We start from the raw sequence: 21,910 nt of genomic DNA on the forward strand, positions 1-21,910 counted from the left end.
ACCTCCTACCCATATGTATAAATACAAATATACAGAGAAGGAATGTTCTGGGCACACAATAAGCTGTACCCCCATACTGTACTGTCTAAGGGAAACACTATGGCACCTCCTACCCATATGTATAAATACAAATATACAGAGAAGGAATGTTCTGGGCACACAATAAGCTGTACCCCCATACTGTACTGTCTAAGGGAAACACTATGGCACCCCCTACCCATATGTATAAATACAAATATACAGAGAAGGAATGTTCTGGGCACACAATAAGCTGTACCCCCATACTGTACTGTCTAAGGGAAACACTATGGCACCTCCCTCCCATATATTGTGACTGTATGACTGTAGAGAACAAGACACAGACTCAGTACTTACCCTCTGTAAGTTGCTGTTCCAGATCCTTGATCTCCTCCGTTTCCTTGGCTATGCGGGAGAGCATATCATCCAGCCTCCCTTCCAGCTGCCTGTAGTTCTGGTCCATCATATCCAGCTGTTGCTCCTTACCGGCCTTCTGGGCCTTCACGTGGGACTGGGGGGGGGGGTTGAAGCACAAAAATACATCACATTTTCATTACTGTGGGCAATAGCTGCTCCGTCTGATACCGGGCAATAAGCAATCACTGTCCTACTGCTGCTCTGTGTCAACTAGCGAGGAGTTAATCATTAAACCCAAAAGCGCCAATAAACGGGGAAACAAATATACTGAAATCATAATGAAGTCTGACAAGTGGGGGTAATGATTAAAGGGAAAGTACACCTTACAACCGGCCTGTTCTATTTTAAAAGGTTAAACATAACATATTATATATATATATATATAATATCCTCTATTGTAACATATAAGGATAATAGAAGTCTTGGAACTCCTCTGTGACTTAGAATATCCTTATATGTTACAATAGGGGGCACTTTATTCACTATATATTATAAGGAACTCCTCGGGGGCTTATAATATCCCTATATGTTACAATAGGGGGTACTTTATTCACTATATATTATAAGGAACTCCTTGGGGGCTTATAATATCCCTATATGTTACAATAGGGGGTACTTTATTAACTATATATTATAAGGAACTCCTCGGGGGCTTATAATATCCCTATATGTTACAATAGGGGGCACTTTATTCACTATATATTATAAGGAACTCCTCGGGGACTTAGAATATCCTTATATGTTACAATAGGGGGCACTTTATTCACTATATATTATAAGGAACTCCTCGGGGGCTTATAATATCCCTATATGTTACAATAGGGGGTACTTTATTCACTATATATTATAAGGAACTCCTCGGGGGCTTATAATATCCCTATATATTACAATAGGGGGTACTTTATTCACTATATATTATAAGGAACTCCTCGGGGGCTTATAATATCCCTATATGTTACAATAGGGGGCACTTTATTCACTATATATTATAAGGAACTCCTCGGGGGCTTATAATATCCCTATATGTTACAATAGGGGGTACTTTATTCACTATATATTATAAGGAACTCCTCGGGGGCTTATAATATCCCTATATGTTACAATAGGGGGCACTTTATTCACTATATATTATAAGGAACTCCTCGGGGGCTTATAATATCCCTATATGTTACAATAGGGGGTACTTTATTCACTATATATTATAAGGAACTCCTTGGGGGCTTATAATATCCTTATATGTTACAATAGGGGGTATATTATTCACTATATATTATAAGGAACTCCTCTGTGACTTATAATATCCTTATATGTTACAATAGGGGGTATATTATTCACTATATATTATAAGGAACTCCTCTGTGACTTATAATATCCTTATATGTTACAATAGGGGGTATATTATTCACTATATATATATATTCAGATGCTTCTTTAGTGTTAAATCAAAACAAAGACATTAGAGGGGCTCTAAATGCTGATACAGAAGGCACCGCTTATGTTTGAGGGTGGCAGCCATATTGTTGACTGACTGGAATGGGGACCAATGGGAAAGGAGTAGGCGTGTCTATAAACTGATGATGATTGTTGCACATAAGCTTATTATTTTATTTGGCTCCCATTGGGGTCAGTAGAAGGGTACAGCCGCCGCCCTTTTGCTAACGAGCATTGGAACTTGGATAAGGAGGAGTTTAATAATGAAAACAATGCAGGGCTTTGTGCATCTACAGCCTTAAGTTCCCCTTTAATGTCACGTTACTTTAAAACCATACTGGTGCCCGAGTTGCTGCAGATGCAGAATTCTAGGGGAAATGATGCATTGTGGGTAAAAAACATGGAGATTTGCAGCAGAATTCTTTACTCGCTCCATTGATAAGCCCCCTTAGTCTGCCAATCAGCCGGGACGGGTACAGAAAAAAATCTTAAATGTCCCAATAAAGTGCCAGTAGTGCGGAACTTCCTCTGTACAGCGAGTGTGTGCGTGTCTTTCTGAGTCATGTATCAGCACGCTACCGTATGTATCAGCACGCTACCGTATGTAACTGCTGCCCTGTGTGTGAGTTGTATCAGGAGTCAGAACCAGCAGTGCAGAGAAGGGAAAGGGACAGACACAGTGACAGTTACACATAACTATAAACCCAGTGAGAATGAGGAATGAATGGGTATTGGGGAGTTGTATCAGGAGTCAGAACCAGCAGTGCAGGGAAGGGAAAGGGACAGACACAGTGACAGTTACACATAACTATAAACCCAGTGAGAATGAGGAATGAATGGATATTGGGGAGTTGTATCAGGAGTCAGAACCAGCAGTGCAGAGAGGAGAAAGGGACAGACACAGTGACAGTTACACATAACTATAAACCCAGTGAGAATGAGGAATGAATGGATATTGGGGAGTTGTATCAGGAGTCAGAACCAGCAGTGCAGAGAGGAGAAAGGGACAGACAGACACAGTGACAGTTACACATAACTATAAACCCAATGAGAATGAGGAATGAATGGATATTGGGGAGTTGTATCAGGAGTCAGAACCAGCAGTGCAGAGAAGGGAAAGGGACAGACACAGTGACAGTTACACATAACTATAAACCCAGTGAGAATGAGGAATGAATGGATATTGGGGAGTTGTATCAGGAGTCAGAACCAGCAGTGCAGAGAGGAGAAAGGGACAGACAGACACAGTGACAGTTACACATAACTATAAACCCAATGAGAATGAGGAATGAATGGATATTGGGGAGTTGTATCAGGAGTCAGAACCAGCAGTGCAGAGAAGGGAAAGGGACAGACACAGTGACAGTTACACATAACTATAAACCCAGTGAGAATGAGGAATGAATGGATATTGGGGAGTTGTATCAGGAGTCAGAACCAGCAGTGCAGAGAAGGGAAAGGGACAGACACAGTGACAGTTACACATAACTATAAACCCAGTGAGAATGAGGAATGAATGGGTATTGGGGAGTTGTATCAGGAGTCAGAACCAGCAGTGCAGAGAAGGGAAAGGGACAGACACAGTGACAGTTACACATAACTATAAACCCAGTGAGAATGAGGGATGAATGGATATTGGGGAGTTGTATCAGGAGTCAGAACCAGCAGTGCAGGGAAGGGAAAGGGACAGACACAGTGACAGTTACACATAACTATAAACCCAGTGAGAATGAGGGATGAATGGGTATTGGAGAGTTGTATCAGGAGTCAGAACCAGCAGTGCAGGGAAGGGAAAGGGACAGACACAGTGACAGTTACACATAACTATAAACCCAGTGAGAATGAGGGATGAATGGATATTGGGGAGTTGTATCAGGAGTCAGAACCAGCAGTGCAGGGAAGGGAAAGGGACAGACACAGTGACAGTTACACATAACTATAAACCCAGTGAGAATGAGGAATGAATGGATATTGGGGAGTTGTATCAGGAGTCAGAACCAGCAGTGCAGAGAAGGGAAAGGGACAGACACAGTGACGGGGAGCTGTTGGAATGACATTAGTCAGTAATTGGGTGGTATTGCCCTTTAAGAGAAGAGAAAGGAGAAGTTGCAGTAGGACAGTAGGGAGGAACAATACTTACAGATGCCCTGCTTGCTGCCTATGGGAGACCCCACCCATTATTGGGTGCTGATAAGTTAGTGCAGAGGGGCTCCCTTGCCCCAGTGTTGGCCGGAGAGAGACTGATGTGCAACTTCCTCATGTGAGTGGGGGAAACGGAAAGCTCTGAAAGCAGCAGCAGCCCCCCCAGCCCAGCCCTCCTTGCTCCACTGCTCGGCTCTTTTGTCGAGGGGAATGTGCTGCATAGCACAGCTGTGCTTGGTTTGAACTCACAACACAGGAAGCCCCGGCCCCTCAGCCAATCACAAGCTGAGTAAGAACTCCAGGCACTGCTGGTTCTTGCAACAGCCTCCAACAATGCTTGCACTATGGCAGGACCCCTTGGCTGCCTTCCCGAATTTCATAACTCGGCGTTGGGCTGGAACTGAAAGCTCTTTGGCTCTAATAGCAACAGGCTAATTAGTCGATTGTGATCCTTTCTCTAATTGGTCTCCTGAGACCCCAGCGAGTGTGCGGAGAAGTGTGGGCTTTAACCTCATTAGCTCAGCGTTGGCAAACACCGTGTCTCTATGCCATGTTTGGAGCTGGCACGTCATGGGTTAATTTATTTAAACAGCGAAGGAATAAGATTTGAAAAACAGGAGGAGCTGCAAGCAGTTCCTATGTGTGTCTGTAGTGCAGTGTTATGGCCAGACTAGTACAGTGAGAAGCAATTAAATTAATAAACACAGTTAAAAAAAAAAAAAAAAAAAAATTCTAAAGCCCTAAATTGCCCTATAGTGTTCCACTGTGTTTGTAAGTTGCTGCCGGATACGTTAGACTAGAGGCACCAGAGACAAATGGAGAGGAAAGACACAGGGCGTGCATCCCGAGAGACGCCTGCTAGTAGCTCAGGAAACCAGAGATAGCTAGAATCTCAGCCATAAAGCAGGGCAGGACTGCTGCTTACAATGGGGGGGTATCAGATAGGATCTGTGCCACTGTGACAGAATGTTCTGTTATACAGATAGCTAGAATCTCAGCCATAAAGCAGGGCAGGACTGCTGCTTACAATGGGGGATCAGATAGGATCTGTGCCACTGTGACAGAATGCTCTGTTATACAGATAGCTAGAATCTCAGCCATAAAGCAGGGCAGGACTGCTGCTTACAATGGGGGGGATCAGATAGGATCTGTGCCACTGTGACAGAATGCTCTGTTATACAGATAGCTAGAATCTCAGCCATAAAGCAGGGCAGGACTGCTGCTTACAATGGGGGGATCAGATAGGATCTGTGCCACTGTGACAGAATGCTCTGTTATACAGATAGCTAGAATCTCAGCCATAAAGCAGGGCAGGACTGCTGCTTACAATGGGGGGGATCAGATAGGATCTGTGCCACTGTGACAGAATGCTCTGTTATACAGATAGCTAGAATCTCAGCCATAAAGCAGGGCAGGACTGCTGCTTACAATGGGGGGATCAGATAGGATCTGTGCCACTGTGACAGAATGCTCTGTTATACAGATAGCTAGAATCTCAGCCATAAAGCAGGGCAGGACTGCTGCTTACAATGGGGGGATCAGATAGGATCTGTGCCACTGTGACAGAATGCTCTGTTATACAGATAGCTAGAATCTCAGCCATAAAGCAGGGCAGGACTGCTGCTTACAATGGGGGGATCAGATAGGATCTGTGCCACTGTGACAGAATGCTCTGTTATACAGATAGCTAGAATCTCAGCCATAAAGCAGGGCAGGACTGCTGCTTACAATGGGGGGGGGGTCAGATAGGATCTGTGCCACTGTGACAGAATGCTCTGTTATACAGATAGCTAGAATCTCAGCCATAAAGCAGGGCAGGACTGCTGCTTACAATGGGGGGGGGATCAGATAGGATCTGTGCCACTGTGACAGAATGCTCTGTTATACAGATAGCTAGAATCTCAGCCATAAAGCAGGGCAGGACTGCTGCTTACAATGGGGGGGGGATCAGATAGGATCTGTGCCACTGTGACAGAATGCTCTGTCATACAGATAGCTAGAATCTCAGCCATAAAGCAGGGCAGGACTGCTGCCTTGTAAAAGAAATGTAACAAGACAGTTGTGTCAGTACATTTACCTATGCAACCATTTTTCCCATAAGCCCATGCCCTATTATATGAAATGATTTGAACCCCTACCATGCCATCCCTAACACTGTCACTCTGTGATCATTTGTTGTCCCTTTTAAAAAGGGGTATAAAAAGCACTTTCTAACCAATCGTCACATACCTATGACAACAGCCGTCCCACATTTGTCACAAATTCAATTAGCTGTACAGGTAACTTAAATTAATCAGTGCAGCCAAGGGGATGTAAACCCTGAAAAATTGTCTAATATAAAAATATAATGTAATTCTAAGCAACTTTTCAACAGATATAATTAAACATTTAAGGAAATAAACGTTTCCAGTGCTTGTACAGTTAGGGCGAAGACACACAGAGTTACTTAGTAGCAGCTACTTGTCGTGACTACTAAAATAGACAATGTTGATCATTCACTGATAACTGTCTCTACGTGTGTTTTAGCAGAGGCAATTGTCAGTATTGTCTATGGCAGGGAATTTTCTGGAGTTTAGTAGCCGGAAAAAAAGTACCTGCTACTAGTAGCTCAGTGTGTCTTCACCCATAGGGTGAAGACACATGAAGCCACTAGTAGCAGCTACTAAATGCCAGAAAATACCCTGCCATAGACAATACTGAGAATTGCCTCTGCTAAAACACACGTAGAGACAATTATCAGTAAATGATAAGCACTGTCTATTTTAGTAGCCACGACAAGTAGCTGCTACTAATGTGTCTTATTAATAAATGGAGTTGCAGCTGAAAGCTGTTGGTTCTGACTACTGACACAATATTGCCAGTGAGTTCTCCCCTAGAACCGCCATATGCTGTGGACTATAACTCCCCGTAGTCTATTTATCCGATTATGGAAGGTGGGGGAACTGTAGTCCCTGGCAGCCCCACTCTAAGGGTGAAGACACACAGAGCTACTAGTAGCAGCTACTTGTCACGGCTACTAAAATAGACAATGCAGATCATTTACTGATAATCGTCTCTACGTGTGTTTTAGCAGAGGCAATTCTCAGTATTGTCTATGGCAGGGGATTTTCTGGGGTTTAGTAGCCGTGAAAAATAGCTGCTACTAAGTAGCTCCGTGTGTCTTCACCCTAACCCTATAAAACATAAAGGCTTGTTTATACTGAGTCACACACAGCAGGGGAATGTCTCAGTGCATCAATGCAGCACTTACATGTCTGGGATCCAGAGGGCTGAGGGATGCCAAGTGCTTGCCAAGATCTTCGATCTCCCTGTGCTTCTTGTCCATCTCCCTCCTCTGCCATTCCATCTGCTTCTCCAGTTCCAGAGCCTCCTGGCGCAGTTGGTTCAACAGTTGGATCTTCCCGCTCAGCTGCTGCCGCAGTCTCTCCTTCTCCGCCTCCGACATCTACACACAAGTAAAACAAGGTGATGTCCATGTTCATTTTTCTCTACTGCCAGAAAGAAAGGTCATATGAGCAGTCTAGAAAGGGGCCAGCAATTGGTGGGTGGCAAAACCCAAGGAAAGTGAGTGGAAAAAAATGTTTATGTAATGTATTTGGTTCATATTATTAGGTTAAAGGGGAAGTTAAACAAATAGATGTTCAAAATTGCTCTTCTGAGCAGTTTTGCAATTTGCATTATTTTCAGGTTTGTTTCTTTTTTATAATTTTAGCAGTTTTACTCTGCTGCTATCATTATCATGATTATCAATAGCAGCACTACTGTGCAATATGGCCGGCCAACATAAGGATAAGGGATACGCTGGGCATCAGTAATGGCCTTGCCTGCCTAACTGCCTTTATCCTGCATACTGATTGGCTGAAATCACCCATATGCCATTATCTTGTAGGAATGGTCCCCAAACCCAGCAACCAAAGGGTATAATTATTAACCCCACTGTGTCTAAGACTAGTATCAAATTAGTTAGCAGCTTCTCAATTGGTCTTCATTTTTTTATAGTTTTTAAATTGTCTTCCTCTTTCCAGCTTTCTCTTGGAGGAGTCACTGACCCCAGCTGCCAAAAAACTATTGACTATATGACTTTTTATTACTTATCTTTCTATTTAGGCCCTCCTCTGTTCATGTTCCTGCCTCTCTATCAAACCACTGCCTGGTTGCTAGGTTAAACTGGACCCTAGCAACCAGATAGCAACCAAAATTAGAAACTGGAGAGCTGCTAGACAAAAAGCTAAAGAATGCAAAATAGCAAAAAATTAAGACCAATTGCAAACTGTCTCAGAAAAGCACTCCCTACATCAGGGGTGGGCCCTGACTCCAGCCTCCTTAAAAGAATTATGGGCCCTGATTGTTTGCGCCCCGTGCGTGCGTAACCATATAAAAGGATGCAGTGGGGAGTCGGGGTCAGAAGCAGCCGGTAGATGGAGGGAGCCGCAGGTCGCTGGGGGGGGGGGGGGGAGATGGAGGATGCTGGTGGGAGGATGCTGGTAAGGACGTTGGGGGGAGCTGGGGAATGGAGCTGGAGGATGCTGGGGAGTGGAGCTAGAGGATGCTGGGGAGGGGAGCTGGAGGATGCTGGGGAGGGGAGCTGGAGGATGCTGGGGGGGAGCTGGAGGATGCTGGGGAGTGGAGCTGGAGGATGCTGGGAAGGATGCTGGGGTGGGGAGCTGCAGGATATTGGGGAGTGGAGCTGGAGGATGCTGGGGGGGGGGGAGCTGAGAGGCCCCGTGATTTCTGATGGCGGCCCTGGGCGTAACGCTGGCCCGGCCCATCCCGTCTGTAAGTCAATGTGGCCCCTGAGCCTAAAAGTTAGCCCACCCCTGCCCTACATAGTACTTACTAGAAGACCCTCTTTAAATTAACCCATGAGTCTTTCTGGAATCCCAATCGTACCTTTTTTTGTGCCACGGCATCTTCCAGTTCTTTCAGTTCCTCTGTGGCTTTTAAAATCTGCTTTTCAGAATTAAGAATTTCGTGCTGCAGATCCGCTAATTTCCCTTGCGCTGCCAAAAGTAACGACACAAACAGTATTAGCCGACTGCTCGATACAAGTAGCACCGACTAAACCACAGATCGCTTTCCATTCAGGCGTTTCAGACTTACACTAACAATTATTTCCATTGTCCACTATGGGGAAACAATATGTGAAACTTCCCCCACCATTAGTGTTCCATTTCTTTATATGTATCCCTATACAGGGAGGAGGGGAGGGGGGACTTGACCGAGGCAGCTACCAGGGGTGGATCTTTTTTTAAAGGAAACATGGGCTCTAAATCAGTATCATTGCTCAGGGCACTCTTTTAAACATATTTTTTTTTCTGGTTTCCAAGTAATTTGTACTTATTTTGACACAACAGCGCCACCTGCTGTTCAGTTGTCACATACAGCCCCAGCCAAAAGAAAATAGCGGAGTAAAGTCTTGCAACGTTTACCCTGCACATACCAACCAATCACACGTGTGCTTTCAGTAAGAGAGATTAATTACCCGCCTGGATGTTTCTCTCCTTGTCTCCCAGTTCAACATCGAGGGCTGTATGGATTCTGGCCTGGATCTGCTGGTTTCTAATCTGACTGTCCTCGTCGGGCTCGATCTTCCCCATCTGCAACGGCTGGGCAGGGTTTGCTATGAAGCTTTCCCGGGCATACATGTTCCTTTTGTACCTGGCTTTGCCGATGTAAGGACTTTCCCCGGGAACGTCTTCTACTTCCACATTCTTAGAAAGAAAATTTGGGTTACAGATTTATTCCGTTGAGCCAGAAATTTCCTGTGCCAAACCAGAGGCTGCTGAAGCTTACCTAGCGGTTGAAGGGAGCATTGAAGAACATATAAAAAAGAACTAAACCTCAACAAAGAATAAGGCTAGGGCTTCCTCATTAGCCCAAGGCAACCACTGGCCTTTAGCAGTGAATATCTGAACCTCAGACATGCCCCCAGTAGCCCCCCATCTTCTTCTCTGACGATTTCCAGCACATACTCTGTGCTGCTGTCATTTCCCTGAGCTTAGGGATAGTGGATAATGCACCCCCTATTGTAAAATATAAAGATATTATAAGTCACCAAGGAGTTTAATGACCCTATAAAAGCACAAGGCCAAAGGCCGAGTACTTTTTTACAGGTCACGGAACTCTAAGGTGATTTCTAATAGCCTCATATTTTACAACAGGGGGTGCTTTATTTATTATAATATACAAGTTCAGAGAGCCATGTGACTAGTGTTACATCACTAAGCTCCGATTATAACTGATGACATCACTAAGCACCATTTATAAGGATATAATTTACAGTATATTCATGTCTCGTGTGTATATATATGTAAAGCACAATTTATAGGAGTGTTGCCCTTTACCTCTGATTCAAAGTACCCCAATGGCTCGAATTTGGCATCGATCTTATAGAAGGCCAGCTCCTGCTCCAGCTCGTACTGTTTCTGGCAGGCCCTGGTTAATTCCACAGTCTTCTGCTTCAGCTGTAAGAAGAGAACGGACATTAGAAGAGGACAGTAGTCAGAATAGACTTTATGGGACACTGAAATACATGCTGTGCAGCAAAGAGCAGCTGAATTATTTATATACTGCTTTACACACAGGGTTAAAAATGAATTCACTGGTTATCAGCAGCGGGGGGGAAGCATTTTTGCCTTACACTTATCACTTCCTGTGGGAGGCAACAATCAGTGGGAAAAGGCAAGGGAGGAAACATTAACGGAATTCACTTCCTGTGGCCAAACCAATGGAAGGCATCGCATAGAGAATTCCAAGATAAAGGAAAGGGTGAATGGATATATTTGTGACTGTACAGTATATACAATGTGCCTTTTTATAAACACACACACAATGTAGGGCCGTGACACAGACCCTCTAGTACCGACTGGGTGAATGGTTACTCCACTGTTGGGAAGTTGTATCACTTGTATCAGGAGTCAGAACCAGCAGTGCAGGGAAGGGAAAGGGACAGACACAGTGACAGTTACACATAACTATAAACCCAGTGAGAATGAGGAATGAATGGGTATTGGGGAGTTGTATCAGGAGTCAGAACCAGCAGTGCAGGGAAGGGAAAGGGACAGACACAGTGACAGTTACACATAACTATAAACCCAGTGAGAATGAGGAATGAATGGATATTGGGGAGTTGTATCAGGAGTCAGAACCAGCAGTGCAGAGAAGGGAAAGGGACAGACACAGTGACAGTTACACATAACTATAAACCCAGTGAGAATGAGGAATGAATGGATATTGGGGAGTTGTATCAGGAGTCAGAACCAGCAGTGCAGGGAAGGGAAAGGGACAGACACAGTGACAGTTACACATAACTATAAACCCAGTGAGAATGAGGAATGAATGGATATTGGGGAGTTGTATCAGGAGTCAGAACCAGCAGTGCAGGGAAGGGAAAGGGACAGACAGACAAAGTGACAGTTACACATAACTATAAACCCAGTGAGAATGAGGAATGAATGGATATTGGGGAGTTGTATCAGGAGTCAGAACCAGCAGTGCAGAGAAGGGAAAGGGACAGACACAGTGACAGTTACACATAACTATAAACCCAGTGAGAATGAGGAATGAATGGATATTGGGGAGTTGTATCAGGAGTCAGAACCAGCAGTGCAGGGAAGGGAAAGGGACAGTCACAGTGACAGTTACACATCACTATAAACCCAGTGAGAATGAGGAATGAATGGATATTGGGGAGTTGTATCAGGAGTCAGAACCAGCAGTGCAGGGAAGGGAAAGGGACAGACACAGTGACAGTTACACATAACTATAAACCCAGTGAGAATGAGGAATGAATGGATATTGGGGAGTTGTATCAGGAGTCAGAACCAGCAGTGCAGAGAAGGGAAAGGGACAGACACAGTGACAGTTACACATAACTATAAACCCAGTGAGAATGAGGAATGAATGGATATTGGGGAGTTGTATCAGGAGTCAGAACCAGCAGTGCAGGGAAGGGAAAGGGACAGACACAGTGACAGTTACACATAACTATAAACCCAGTGAGAATGAGGAATGAATGGATATTGGGGAGTTGTATCAGGAGTCAGAACCAGCAGTGCAGAGAAGGGAAAGGGACAGACAGACACAGTGACAGTTACACATAACTATAAACCCAGTGAGAATGAGGAATGAATGGATATTGGGGAGTTGTACAAAGAGACACTGCGGTACCTTACAGATAGGGTGCTGAGTAGTCCCGGCCAGAAGCACAGTAAAAGTCAGATATAAAAAAATATTAAAGACACAGAAAAAACAACAGCATTTCATGCAAATCACAGTCACAAAATCCAGCAGCATTACCCCCCCCCCCCCATTCATGCACATTGTATCATGCAGGGCACAAGGGGGTAACCAGGCCACACATAGCCACACTGACTACCTTCATAGAGGAACACAGAGCCAGTGAGAAGGCTGAGTAAAGGCTAAAAGAAAGAGAAAATCAAGAGTTGCATAAAGGCAAAGTAAAGCAGTAATGTACATGGAGAGATAAAAGGGGGAGCACCAACCCATTCACCAACAAAGCTACTTACTCCTTATGGGGAAATGTATTACGGACAGTGGGCTGGGCTACAGTTTACAGGGGGTCAGTGACTTGAGCAGTGGGCTGGGCTACAACACTCTAATGGGAGCTTACAGGGGCAGGAAATCTGTAACCTCAGCAGTGGGTGGGACTAGATAGAACAATCTGATAGACTTCCTGCCTCTGTAAGCTTCCAAACCAAGCAATGGCTAGGACTCTGATGGAGGCTTACAGGCACAGGGAGTCTGTAAGGCAAGCAGTGGGTGGGACTAGATAGAACAATCTGATAGACTTCCTGCCTCTGTAAGCTTCCAAACCAAGCAATGGCTAGGACTCTGATGGAGGCTTACAGGGGCAGGGAGTCTGTAAGGCAAGCAGTGGGTGGGACTAGAACACACAGGTGGAAGCTTATAGGGTGACGGGCAGGGCGGGTTGTATTTAAAGCAGTGGGAGGGACTAGAGCAACCTGATTGAAGTTTGAAGGGGTGGGGCAGGGGGGGATCTGTATCTCAAGCAGTAGGTGAGACTAGAACACTGATGGAAGCTTACAGGGGAGGGGGTCTGTAACTAAAGCAATAGGTGGATTTAGAACATTCTGCTGGCAGCTTATAGGGGGAAGGATGGGGGGGGGGGGGTCTGGAACTAGAACACTGAGGGAAAGCCTACAGGGGGAGGGGCAAAAATACTGATGGCAGCTTACAGTAAGGTGACCAGATGACTTGAAAATTCAGGTGCTGCCCTGCAACATGCATTTATTAGACATGTCCCTGAATGTCCAAGTGATCTGGGCACCTTAGCTTACAGGGGGCTCAGCAGGGAGTCTGTAACGGGACTCGTACACTCATAACCATATACAATGTTTGCACAATACCTCCGACAGAATACCCCAGGCCTAATACTTCATTGCATGTGTGTCTTAGCATTGTGAATAGTGTTCAGATAAGTGTCCCCCATTGAAGCAGAAGAAATCTGCACACATTCGGGCCCCCCTTCAGGAAGCTGATCTCATACGGATGCACAAAGCACACAAGGGGCCCATTATACAAACACGGACTTGTCCCTGGGGGGGGGTACAATATGCAGCTGCGCGGGAAGCCTTTAGGCAGGGGAAAACTACTTACAAATTGGGCTTATCTACATGCATTTTGTTAGGCCAATGTCCCACCGAGACATTAGTTGCCCGTGATTGGTCTCTGCTACCGCGGGCAACTAATCTCACCAAAATGAGATGAAATAGCCTTAGATAGAAGGGGCAGGTAGGAATACTATCACGGGGGACTCATTTCTCGTGGGACATTAGCCTTAGATAGAAGGGACAGGTAGGAATACTATCACGGGGGACTCATTTCTCGTGGGACATTAGCCTTAGATAGAAGGGACAGGTAGGAATACTATCACGGGGGACTCATTTCTCGGTGGGACATTAGCCTTAGATAGAAGGGGCAGGTAGGAATACTATCACGGGGGACTCATTTCTCGGTGGGACATTAGCCTTAGATAGAAGGGGCAGGTAGGAATACTATCACGGGGGACTCATTTCTCGGTGGGACATTAGCCTTAGATAGAAGGGGCAGGTAGGAATACTATCACGGGGGACTCATTTCTCGGTGGGACATTAGCCTTAGATAGAAGGGGCAGGTAGGAATACTATCACGGGGGACTCATTTCTCGGTGGGACATTAGCCTTAGATAGAAGGGGCAGGTAGGAATACTATCACGGGGGACTCATTTCTCGGTGGACATTAGCCTTAGATAGAAGGGGCAGGTAGGAATACTATCACGGGGGACTCATTTCTCGGTGGGACATTAGCCTTAGATAGAAGGGGCAGGTAGGAATACTATCACGGGGGACTCATTTCTCGGTGGGACATTAGCCTTAGATAGAAGGGGCAGGTAGGAATACTATCACGGGGGACTCATTTCTCGGTGGGACATTAGCCTTAGATAGAAGGGGCAGGTAGGAATACTATCGCGGGGGACTCATTTCTCGGTGGGACATTGAAAGTCTACTATCATAATGCAAATTTTATAGAAAAGACAACTGTTTCTTGAGCAAACGGATGGTTCCCTTGTTACGCACCCACATACCTAATATCAGGCACTGAATCGGCACAGCATGGAAAAGAAAACAAAATGCTTTTAATACATTTTAAAAAGCCTTTCATGGGCTACAGCTAGCCAAGCCCCCCACAATAATATCTAGATTCAAGGCTCCTAACATACACCTCTGCTGTATGGAGGGTATACTGAACCTGCACACTATTGGCAAGGTCTGGAGACTGGAACAATTGAACGTTTCAATTGTTCAATTGAACTGCATAAAGGGCAACTTTACCCCCAAACTTTCAATAAGGATTACGCTTTGTACATGGGATGACCAATATTGGCTAAAGCTGGCCATACACACACAGATATAATCTTGTACGATTTTCGGACCGTGTGTGGGCTCAGAATTATCGTCCCAATAGTTTTCCTACCATATTGATCGGTGGTTTAGTCGTACAGGTTTGAAAACTTCAGTCAGACAAGGATAAAACAGTACCTGTACTTGATCCCAACTAAGATATAATTACCCCTTATTGGGGCAGAACAGCCCTATTGGGTTTATTTAATGGTTAAATGATTCCCTTTTCTCTGTAATAATAAAACAGTACCTGTACTTGATCCCAACTAAGATATAATTACCCCTTATTGGTGCAGAACAGCCCTATTGGGTTTATTTCATGGTTAAATGATTCCCTTTTCTCTGTAATAATAAAACAGTACCTGTACTTGATCCCAACTAAGATATAATTACCCCTTATTGGGGGCAGAACAGCCCTATTGGGTTTATTTCATGGTTAAATGATTCCCTTTTCTCTGTAATAATAAAACAGTACCTGTACTTGATCCCAACTAAGATATAATTACCCCTTATTGGGGCAGAACAGCCCTATTGGGTTTATTTCATGGTTAAATGATTCCCTTTTCTCTGTAATAATAAAACAGTACCTGTACTTGATCCCAACTAAGATATAATTACCCCTTATTGGGGGCAGAACAGCCCTATTGGGTTTATTTAATGGTTAAATGATTCCCTTTTCTCTGTAATAATAAAACAGTACCTGTACTTGATCCCAACTAAGATATAATTACCCCTTATTGGGGCAGAACAGCCCTATTGGGTTTATTTCATGGTTAAATGATTCCCTTTTCTCTGTAATAATAAAACAGTACCTGTACTTGATCCCAACTAAGATATAATTACCCCTTATTGGGGCAGAACAGCCCTATTGGGTTTATTTAATGGTTAAATGATTCCCTTTTCTCTGTAATAATAAAACAGTACCTGTACTTGATCCCAACTAAGATATAATTACCCCTTATTGGGGCAGAACAGCCCTATTGGGTTTATTTCATGGTTAAATGATTCCCTTTTCTCTGTAATAATAAAACAGTACCTGTACTTGATCCCAACTAAGATATAATTACCCCTTATTTTTTTTACCCCTTATTACCCCTGATTTTTCAGTAGACTTATGGTATAGAGATCCAAATTACAGAAAGACCCCTTATCTGGAAAACCCCAGGTCCCGAGCATTCTGGATAACGGGTCCCATACCTGTACAAATATAAATACATGACCATGACAGACACTTACAATTTCGTTCTTAGTTTCCATCTCCTGCTCCAGCTCCTTGTAGCTCTTTTTCTGCTGCAGCGCCTCTTGCTTTAGGGATCTATTCAGCTCGTCCTGGTTCTGCAGCTCCCCGGTAATCTTGGCTTTCTGGTTCTGCAGCTCATCAATCTCACTTATTTTCTTTTCCAGCTCTCTCTCCAGTTTCTCTAACTCTTCTACCAGGAAAATAAAACATTATTTGTACACTCGATTCCAATGGTGCAAAAAATTCCATTGGACTGAAGTGGCCTGAAAAATTGATTCTAAGCAACTTTTCAATTGGTCTTCATTATTTATTTTTTTTACAGTTTTTAAAATGATTTGCCTTCTTCTCCTGACTCTTTTCAACTTTCAAATGGGGGTCACTGACCCCGGCAGTCAAAAACCCATTTCTCTGTGAGGCTCCACTTTTATTGTTACATCCTCTCCTATTAAAGGAGACATATTGGATAAATGGAAAAAACCCTAATTGTGTAGGCAATTATGAATAATATATGGTGGAGCTCCCTATAGATCCTCTCAGGTCCCTGTCTGTGTTTCAAATGAGGGGTGGGCGTGTCAAAAGCACAGTAGGAGGGGGAGAGCCAATCACAGCCCTGCACTCACACAAGCAAAAACAGGCTTCAGTTCCCTGTCAGGTCAGCCTAGCTGCTGATTGGTTCTTATCCTACAGTGCAGTGTACTGAGAGCCGCCGGCCCCCCTCCACATCCAGAGAATTCAGCCAGCAGGAAGTGGAACAGATGGGCGGGGCTAGTGGGGTTTTGGGGGAATTTCTCAATAAATCAGTCCAAAACAGAACTTTTTTTTAGCACAATCCTTCTTTATGTAGAGGAGTATAATTCACTGATATATAATTCATTTTTATATATGTCTCCTTTAATGTATCAATCTCTGGTCTCTAGGGTAATTTGGACCCTAGCAACCAGATAACTGGAGAGCTGCTGAACAAAAAGTGAAAAAAAATAATAAAAAATGATGACCAATTGCAAGCTGTCTCAGGAAATTACGCTCTACATCATACTAAAAGATAACAGCTCCTTTAAAGAGAACCATGCACGCAGCATGCAGTGAAAAATCTTCAACTTCCGTGTTTATGTTTATGGTTTTAAATCCGAAAACTGCTGAAAAAGGCCCGAATCTTGGCTCAATCCTGGTAGTTTCTATAAAGAGAATAAGGGCAACTGAAACAGACATAGGGGCTACGAGCAATGGGGCACTTACCTAGGTTAAATCGTTCGTGGGCCTCCTGTCTCTCCTGATTGGTCACTGGCTGAGCATCCAAGGAATTCAGGGAGCGCAGGTGAAACACGGTATAGAGCCGGTAATGAGGGAGGTTGGACACGGGATTATCAGACAAGGAGAGGGTAGTGAGGTCTTTCAATGGCTTTAACCTGGAAACATCCTGAAGCTGGAAACAGTAGAGAAGAATATAATATACACATAATATCTCAAACAAGGTGCCTTAAATGTACAAACACAGATGCAACAGGTACAAAACAAATTAACCATGGCCAGTCAGATTTTGATCAGGTATAAAGGGTTGTACACCTTTAAATTAACTTTTTGTATAATGTAGACAGCGATACTCTGAGATCATTTGCAGTTGGTCTTCGTTTTTTCATCTTTTGTGGTATTTCAGTTATTTACCTTTCTATTCAGTGGCTCTTTAGTTTGATATTTCAGCGGCTATCTGGTTGTTAGGGTCTTATGTAACCTGGCAACCAGGCAGTGGTTTGATTAAGGGAGTGGAATATGAGTAGTAGAGGGACTGAACAGGAAGTTAAGATACAAAAGTGACAATAACCATAAAATCGTTTTTTGGCTGCTGGGGGTCAGTTTCTCCTACTCACATGTAACTGGAGGAGTCCCAAGGCAGACTTGTATTTCTTACTATCGAGTGCTATTCTGATACCTACTGGGAGCTGCTATCTTGCTCCCTTCCCATTGTTCTGCTGATTGGCTGCTGGGGGGGAGGGGGGAGATATCACTCCAACTTGCAGCGCAGCAGTAAAGTGTGCCTGAGTCTGAGCTTTCAGAAGGAGCCAGCGCTACACATTAGAACTGCTTTCAGCTAACCTATTGTTTCTCCTACTCCCATGTAACTGGAGGAGTCCCAAGCCGGACTTGGATTTCTTACTATTGAGTGCTATTCTGATACCTACTGGGAGCTGCTATCTTGCTCCCTTCCCATTGTTCTGCTGATTGGCTGCTGGGGGTGAGGGGGGTGATATCACTCCAACTTGCAGCGCAGCAGTAAAGTGTGCCTGAGTCTGAGCTTTCAGAAGGAGCCAGCGCTACACATTAGAACTGCTTTCAGCTAACCTATTGTTTCTCCTACTCCCATGTAACTGGAGGAGTCCCAAGCCGGACTTGGATTTCTTACTATTGAGTGCTATTCTGATACCTACTGGGAGCTGCTATCTTGCTCCCTTCCCATTGTTCTGCTGATCGGCTGCTCATTTAAAAGCTGGAAACGGTCATAAGAAGACAACTAATTCCAATACAAGAAATAAATAATGAAGACCAACTGCAAAATTGCTAGGAATAGAAAATTCTACACCATAGTAAAAAGGTAAAGCATCCCTTTAAAGGGGACATTCACCTTTGAATAAACATTTAGTATGATGTAGAGAGTGAATTTGCAATTGGCCTGTTTTTTTTTTAGTTATTTAGCTTTTTGTTCAGCGGCTCTCCAGTTTGGTATTCAGAGCTATCTGGTTGCTAGGGTCTTATTTCCCCTTGCAAACAGGAAGTGGTTTGTTTGAGAGGTTGGCAGATGAATAGGAGTGGGCTTGAATAGAAAGATAGGTGATAAAAATTAATAACAACAAAATTGCATTTCTCAGGGTGCCACAGCCATGTGACCTGTGCTCTGATAAACTTCAGTCTCACTTTACTGCTGCGCTGCAAGTTGCAGTGATACCCCCCCCTCACCCCCAGCAGCCGATCAGCAGAACAATGGGAAGGGAGCAAGATAGCAGCTCCCAGTAGGTATCAGAATAGCACTCAATAGTAAGAAATCCAAGTCCGGCTTGGGACTCCTCCAGTTACATGGGGGTAGGAGAAACAATAGGATAGCTGAAAGCAGTTCTAATGTGTAGCGCTGGCTCCTTCTGAAAGCTCAGACTCAGTCACACTTTACTGCTGCGCTGCAAGTTGGAGTGATACCCCCCCCCCCCCCTCACCCCCAGCAGCCGATCAGCAGAACAATGGAAAGGGAGCAAGATAGCAGCTCCCAGTAGGTATCAGAATAGCACTCAATAGTAAGAAATCCAAGTCCGGCTTGGGACTCCTCCAGTTACATGGGAGTAGGAGAAACAATAGGTTAGCTGAAAGCAGTTCTAATGTGTAGCGCTGGCTGAAAGCTCAGACTCAGGCACAAGGCACTGAGATGGCGCCTACACACCAATATTACAGCTAAAAACACATTTGTTGGTTCAAGAATAAAATGCTAAATGGAAGAGGGAATTATTTGCTGTGTAACAGGGTCATTTAGAGATAAACAGTGCCCCATAAAAATCATCACAGTATCCCTTTAAAGGTGCACAATCCCATTAAATACATTGGTGGGAGTTCCCTTAGTTTGAGCCGATAGACTCAGAATCACTGACTCCGACACAAAGCTGTGTATAGAAAGGATGACAGAGAGGGGGACAGCAAAGGCTAACTTGATTATTTCTGAGACAGCAGACAGTTTTTAATTGATAATACTAGAAAGTTCCTTATTTCCTGCCATTTACATTGAAAAATACAAAGAAAAAAGAAACACTCCTTTGTCATAAGCAAGTGATCAACGTGTGACTGCATTAGCGGTCCCTTTGTGCACCCTGCAGCTGGCTGTACCCTGCCTCCAAGCAGTAACTGGGCAGCGCCTAGACAAACAAGCCTTGTCAATTGCCCTGTCTAGCACCTTCCCCCATTCCAAGTCACGCAGAGACTCACTGGTGCTGAGACAAGAATTTATTAGTCCCAAAGGACATTCTCCTGATAACTTTTTGATGTTTGTGCTTCAGAAAAAAGAAGAGCAATGGGGGGGGGGGGACCCAACTACAGTTTATATAGATACACCGCTGTGTAGCCCCGGGGGCAGCCATTCCTGCACCGGTACAGCTGGGGTGTTTGCTACAGAAACCCTACTATAGTTTATATAAATACCCTACTGTGTAGCCCCGGGGGCAGCCATTCCTGCACTGGTACAGCTGGGGTGTTTGCTACAGAAACCCTACTATAGTTTATATAAATACCCCGCTGTGTAGCCCCGGGGGCAGCCATTCCTGCACTGGTACAGCTGGGGTGTTTGCTACAGAAACCCTACTATAGTTTATATAAATACCCCGCTGTGTAGCCCCGGGGGCAGCCATTCCTGCACTGGTACAGCTGGGGTGTTTGCTACAGAAACCCTACTATAGTTTATATAAATACCCCGCTGTGTAGCCCCGGGGGCAGCCATTCCTGCACTGGTACAGCTGGGGTGTTTGCTACAGAAACCCTACTATAGTTTATATAAATACCCCGCTGTGTAGCCCCGGGGGCAGCCATTCCTGCACTGGTACAGCTGGGGTGTTTGCTACAGAAACCTTACTATAGTTTATATAAATACCCCACTGTGTAGCCCCGGGGGCAGCCATTCCTGCACCGGTACAGCTGGGGTGTTTGCTACAGAAACCCTACTATAGTTTATATAAATACCCTGCTGTGTAGCCCCGGGGGCAGCCATTCCTGCACCGGTACAGCTGGGGTGTTTGCTACAGAAACCCTACTATAGTTTATATAAATACCCCGCTGTGTAGCCCCGGGGGCAGCCATTCCTGCACTGGTACAGCTGGGGTGTTTGCTACAGAAACCCTACTATAGTTTATATAAATACCCCGCTGTGTAGCCCCGGGGGCAGCCATTCCTGCACCGGTACAGCTGGGGTGTTTGCTACAGAAACCCTACTATAGTTTATATAAATACCCCGCTGTGTAGCCCTGGGGGCAGCCATTCCTGCACTGGTACAGCTGGGGTGTTTGCTACAGAAACCCTACTATAGTTTATATAAATACCCCGCTGTGTAGCCCCGGGGGCAGCCGTTCCTACACTGGTACAGCTGGGGTATTTGCTACAGAAACCCTACTATAGTTTATATAAATACCCCGCTGTGTAGCCCCAGGTCAGCCATTCCTGCACTGGTACAGCTGGGGTGTTTGCTACAGAAACCCTTGTTGTATATATATCAGCGAGCACCACAGCTTCTTTGTAATCAGCTTGAAAAAGGAACTAGAATGTTCTGAAAGCTTGCTATGGTTATCTTAGTTAGCCAATAAAGGTATCACCTTTATAACACTTTTGTTATTTTTTATTTCAAAAGGGTTACCCTGTAAACTACAGAAACCCTACAATAGTTTATATAAATACCCCGCTGTTTAGCCCCGGGGGCAGCCATTCCTGCACTGGTACAGCTGGGGTGTTTGCTACAGAAACCCTACTATAGTTTATATAAATACCCCGCTGTGTAGCCCCGGGGGCAGCCATTCCTGCACTGGTACAGCTGGGGTGTTTGCTACAGAAACCCTACTATAGTTTATATAAATACCCCGCTGTGTAGCCCCGGGGGCAGCCATTCCTGCACTGGTACAGCTGGGGTGTTTGCTACAGAAACCCTACTATAGTTTATATAAATACCCCGCTGTGTAGCCCCGGGGGCAGCTATTCCTGCACTGGTACAGCTGGGGTGTTTGCTACA

The 21,910-nt window shown here is 44.7% G+C and overlaps 1 protein-coding gene across 5 annotated transcripts in view; it reads right to left on the minus strand.

Annotated features, from left to right (window-relative positions):
- cntrl (centriolin) overlaps positions 1-21,910 on the minus strand; it is a 60,437-nt gene that overhangs the window by 30,855 nt on the left and 7,672 nt on the right. For all 5 annotated transcript variants that reach the window (XM_004919795.4, XM_004919796.4, XM_002941306.5 and 2 more), the window contains exons 6-12: positions 17,407-17,593; positions 16,167-16,360; positions 10,353-10,472; positions 9,491-9,719; positions 8,899-9,008; positions 7,259-7,453; positions 376-529 (exon numbers count right to left, since the gene is read on the minus strand). In XM_004919795.4, the coding sequence (XP_004919852.2) occupies positions 376-529; positions 7,259-7,453; positions 8,899-9,008; positions 9,491-9,719; positions 10,353-10,472; positions 16,167-16,360; positions 17,407-17,593 (1,189 nt within the window). The remainder of the gene's footprint in view (positions 1-375; positions 530-7,258; positions 7,454-8,898; positions 9,009-9,490; positions 9,720-10,352; positions 10,473-16,166; positions 16,361-17,406; positions 17,594-21,910) is intronic.

This window comes from Xenopus tropicalis, chromosome 8 (assembly GCF_000004195.4).
Source record: "Xenopus tropicalis strain Nigerian chromosome 8, UCB_Xtro_10.0, whole genome shotgun sequence".
NCBI classification, from domain to species: domain Eukaryota; kingdom Metazoa; phylum Chordata; class Amphibia; order Anura; family Pipidae; genus Xenopus; species Xenopus tropicalis.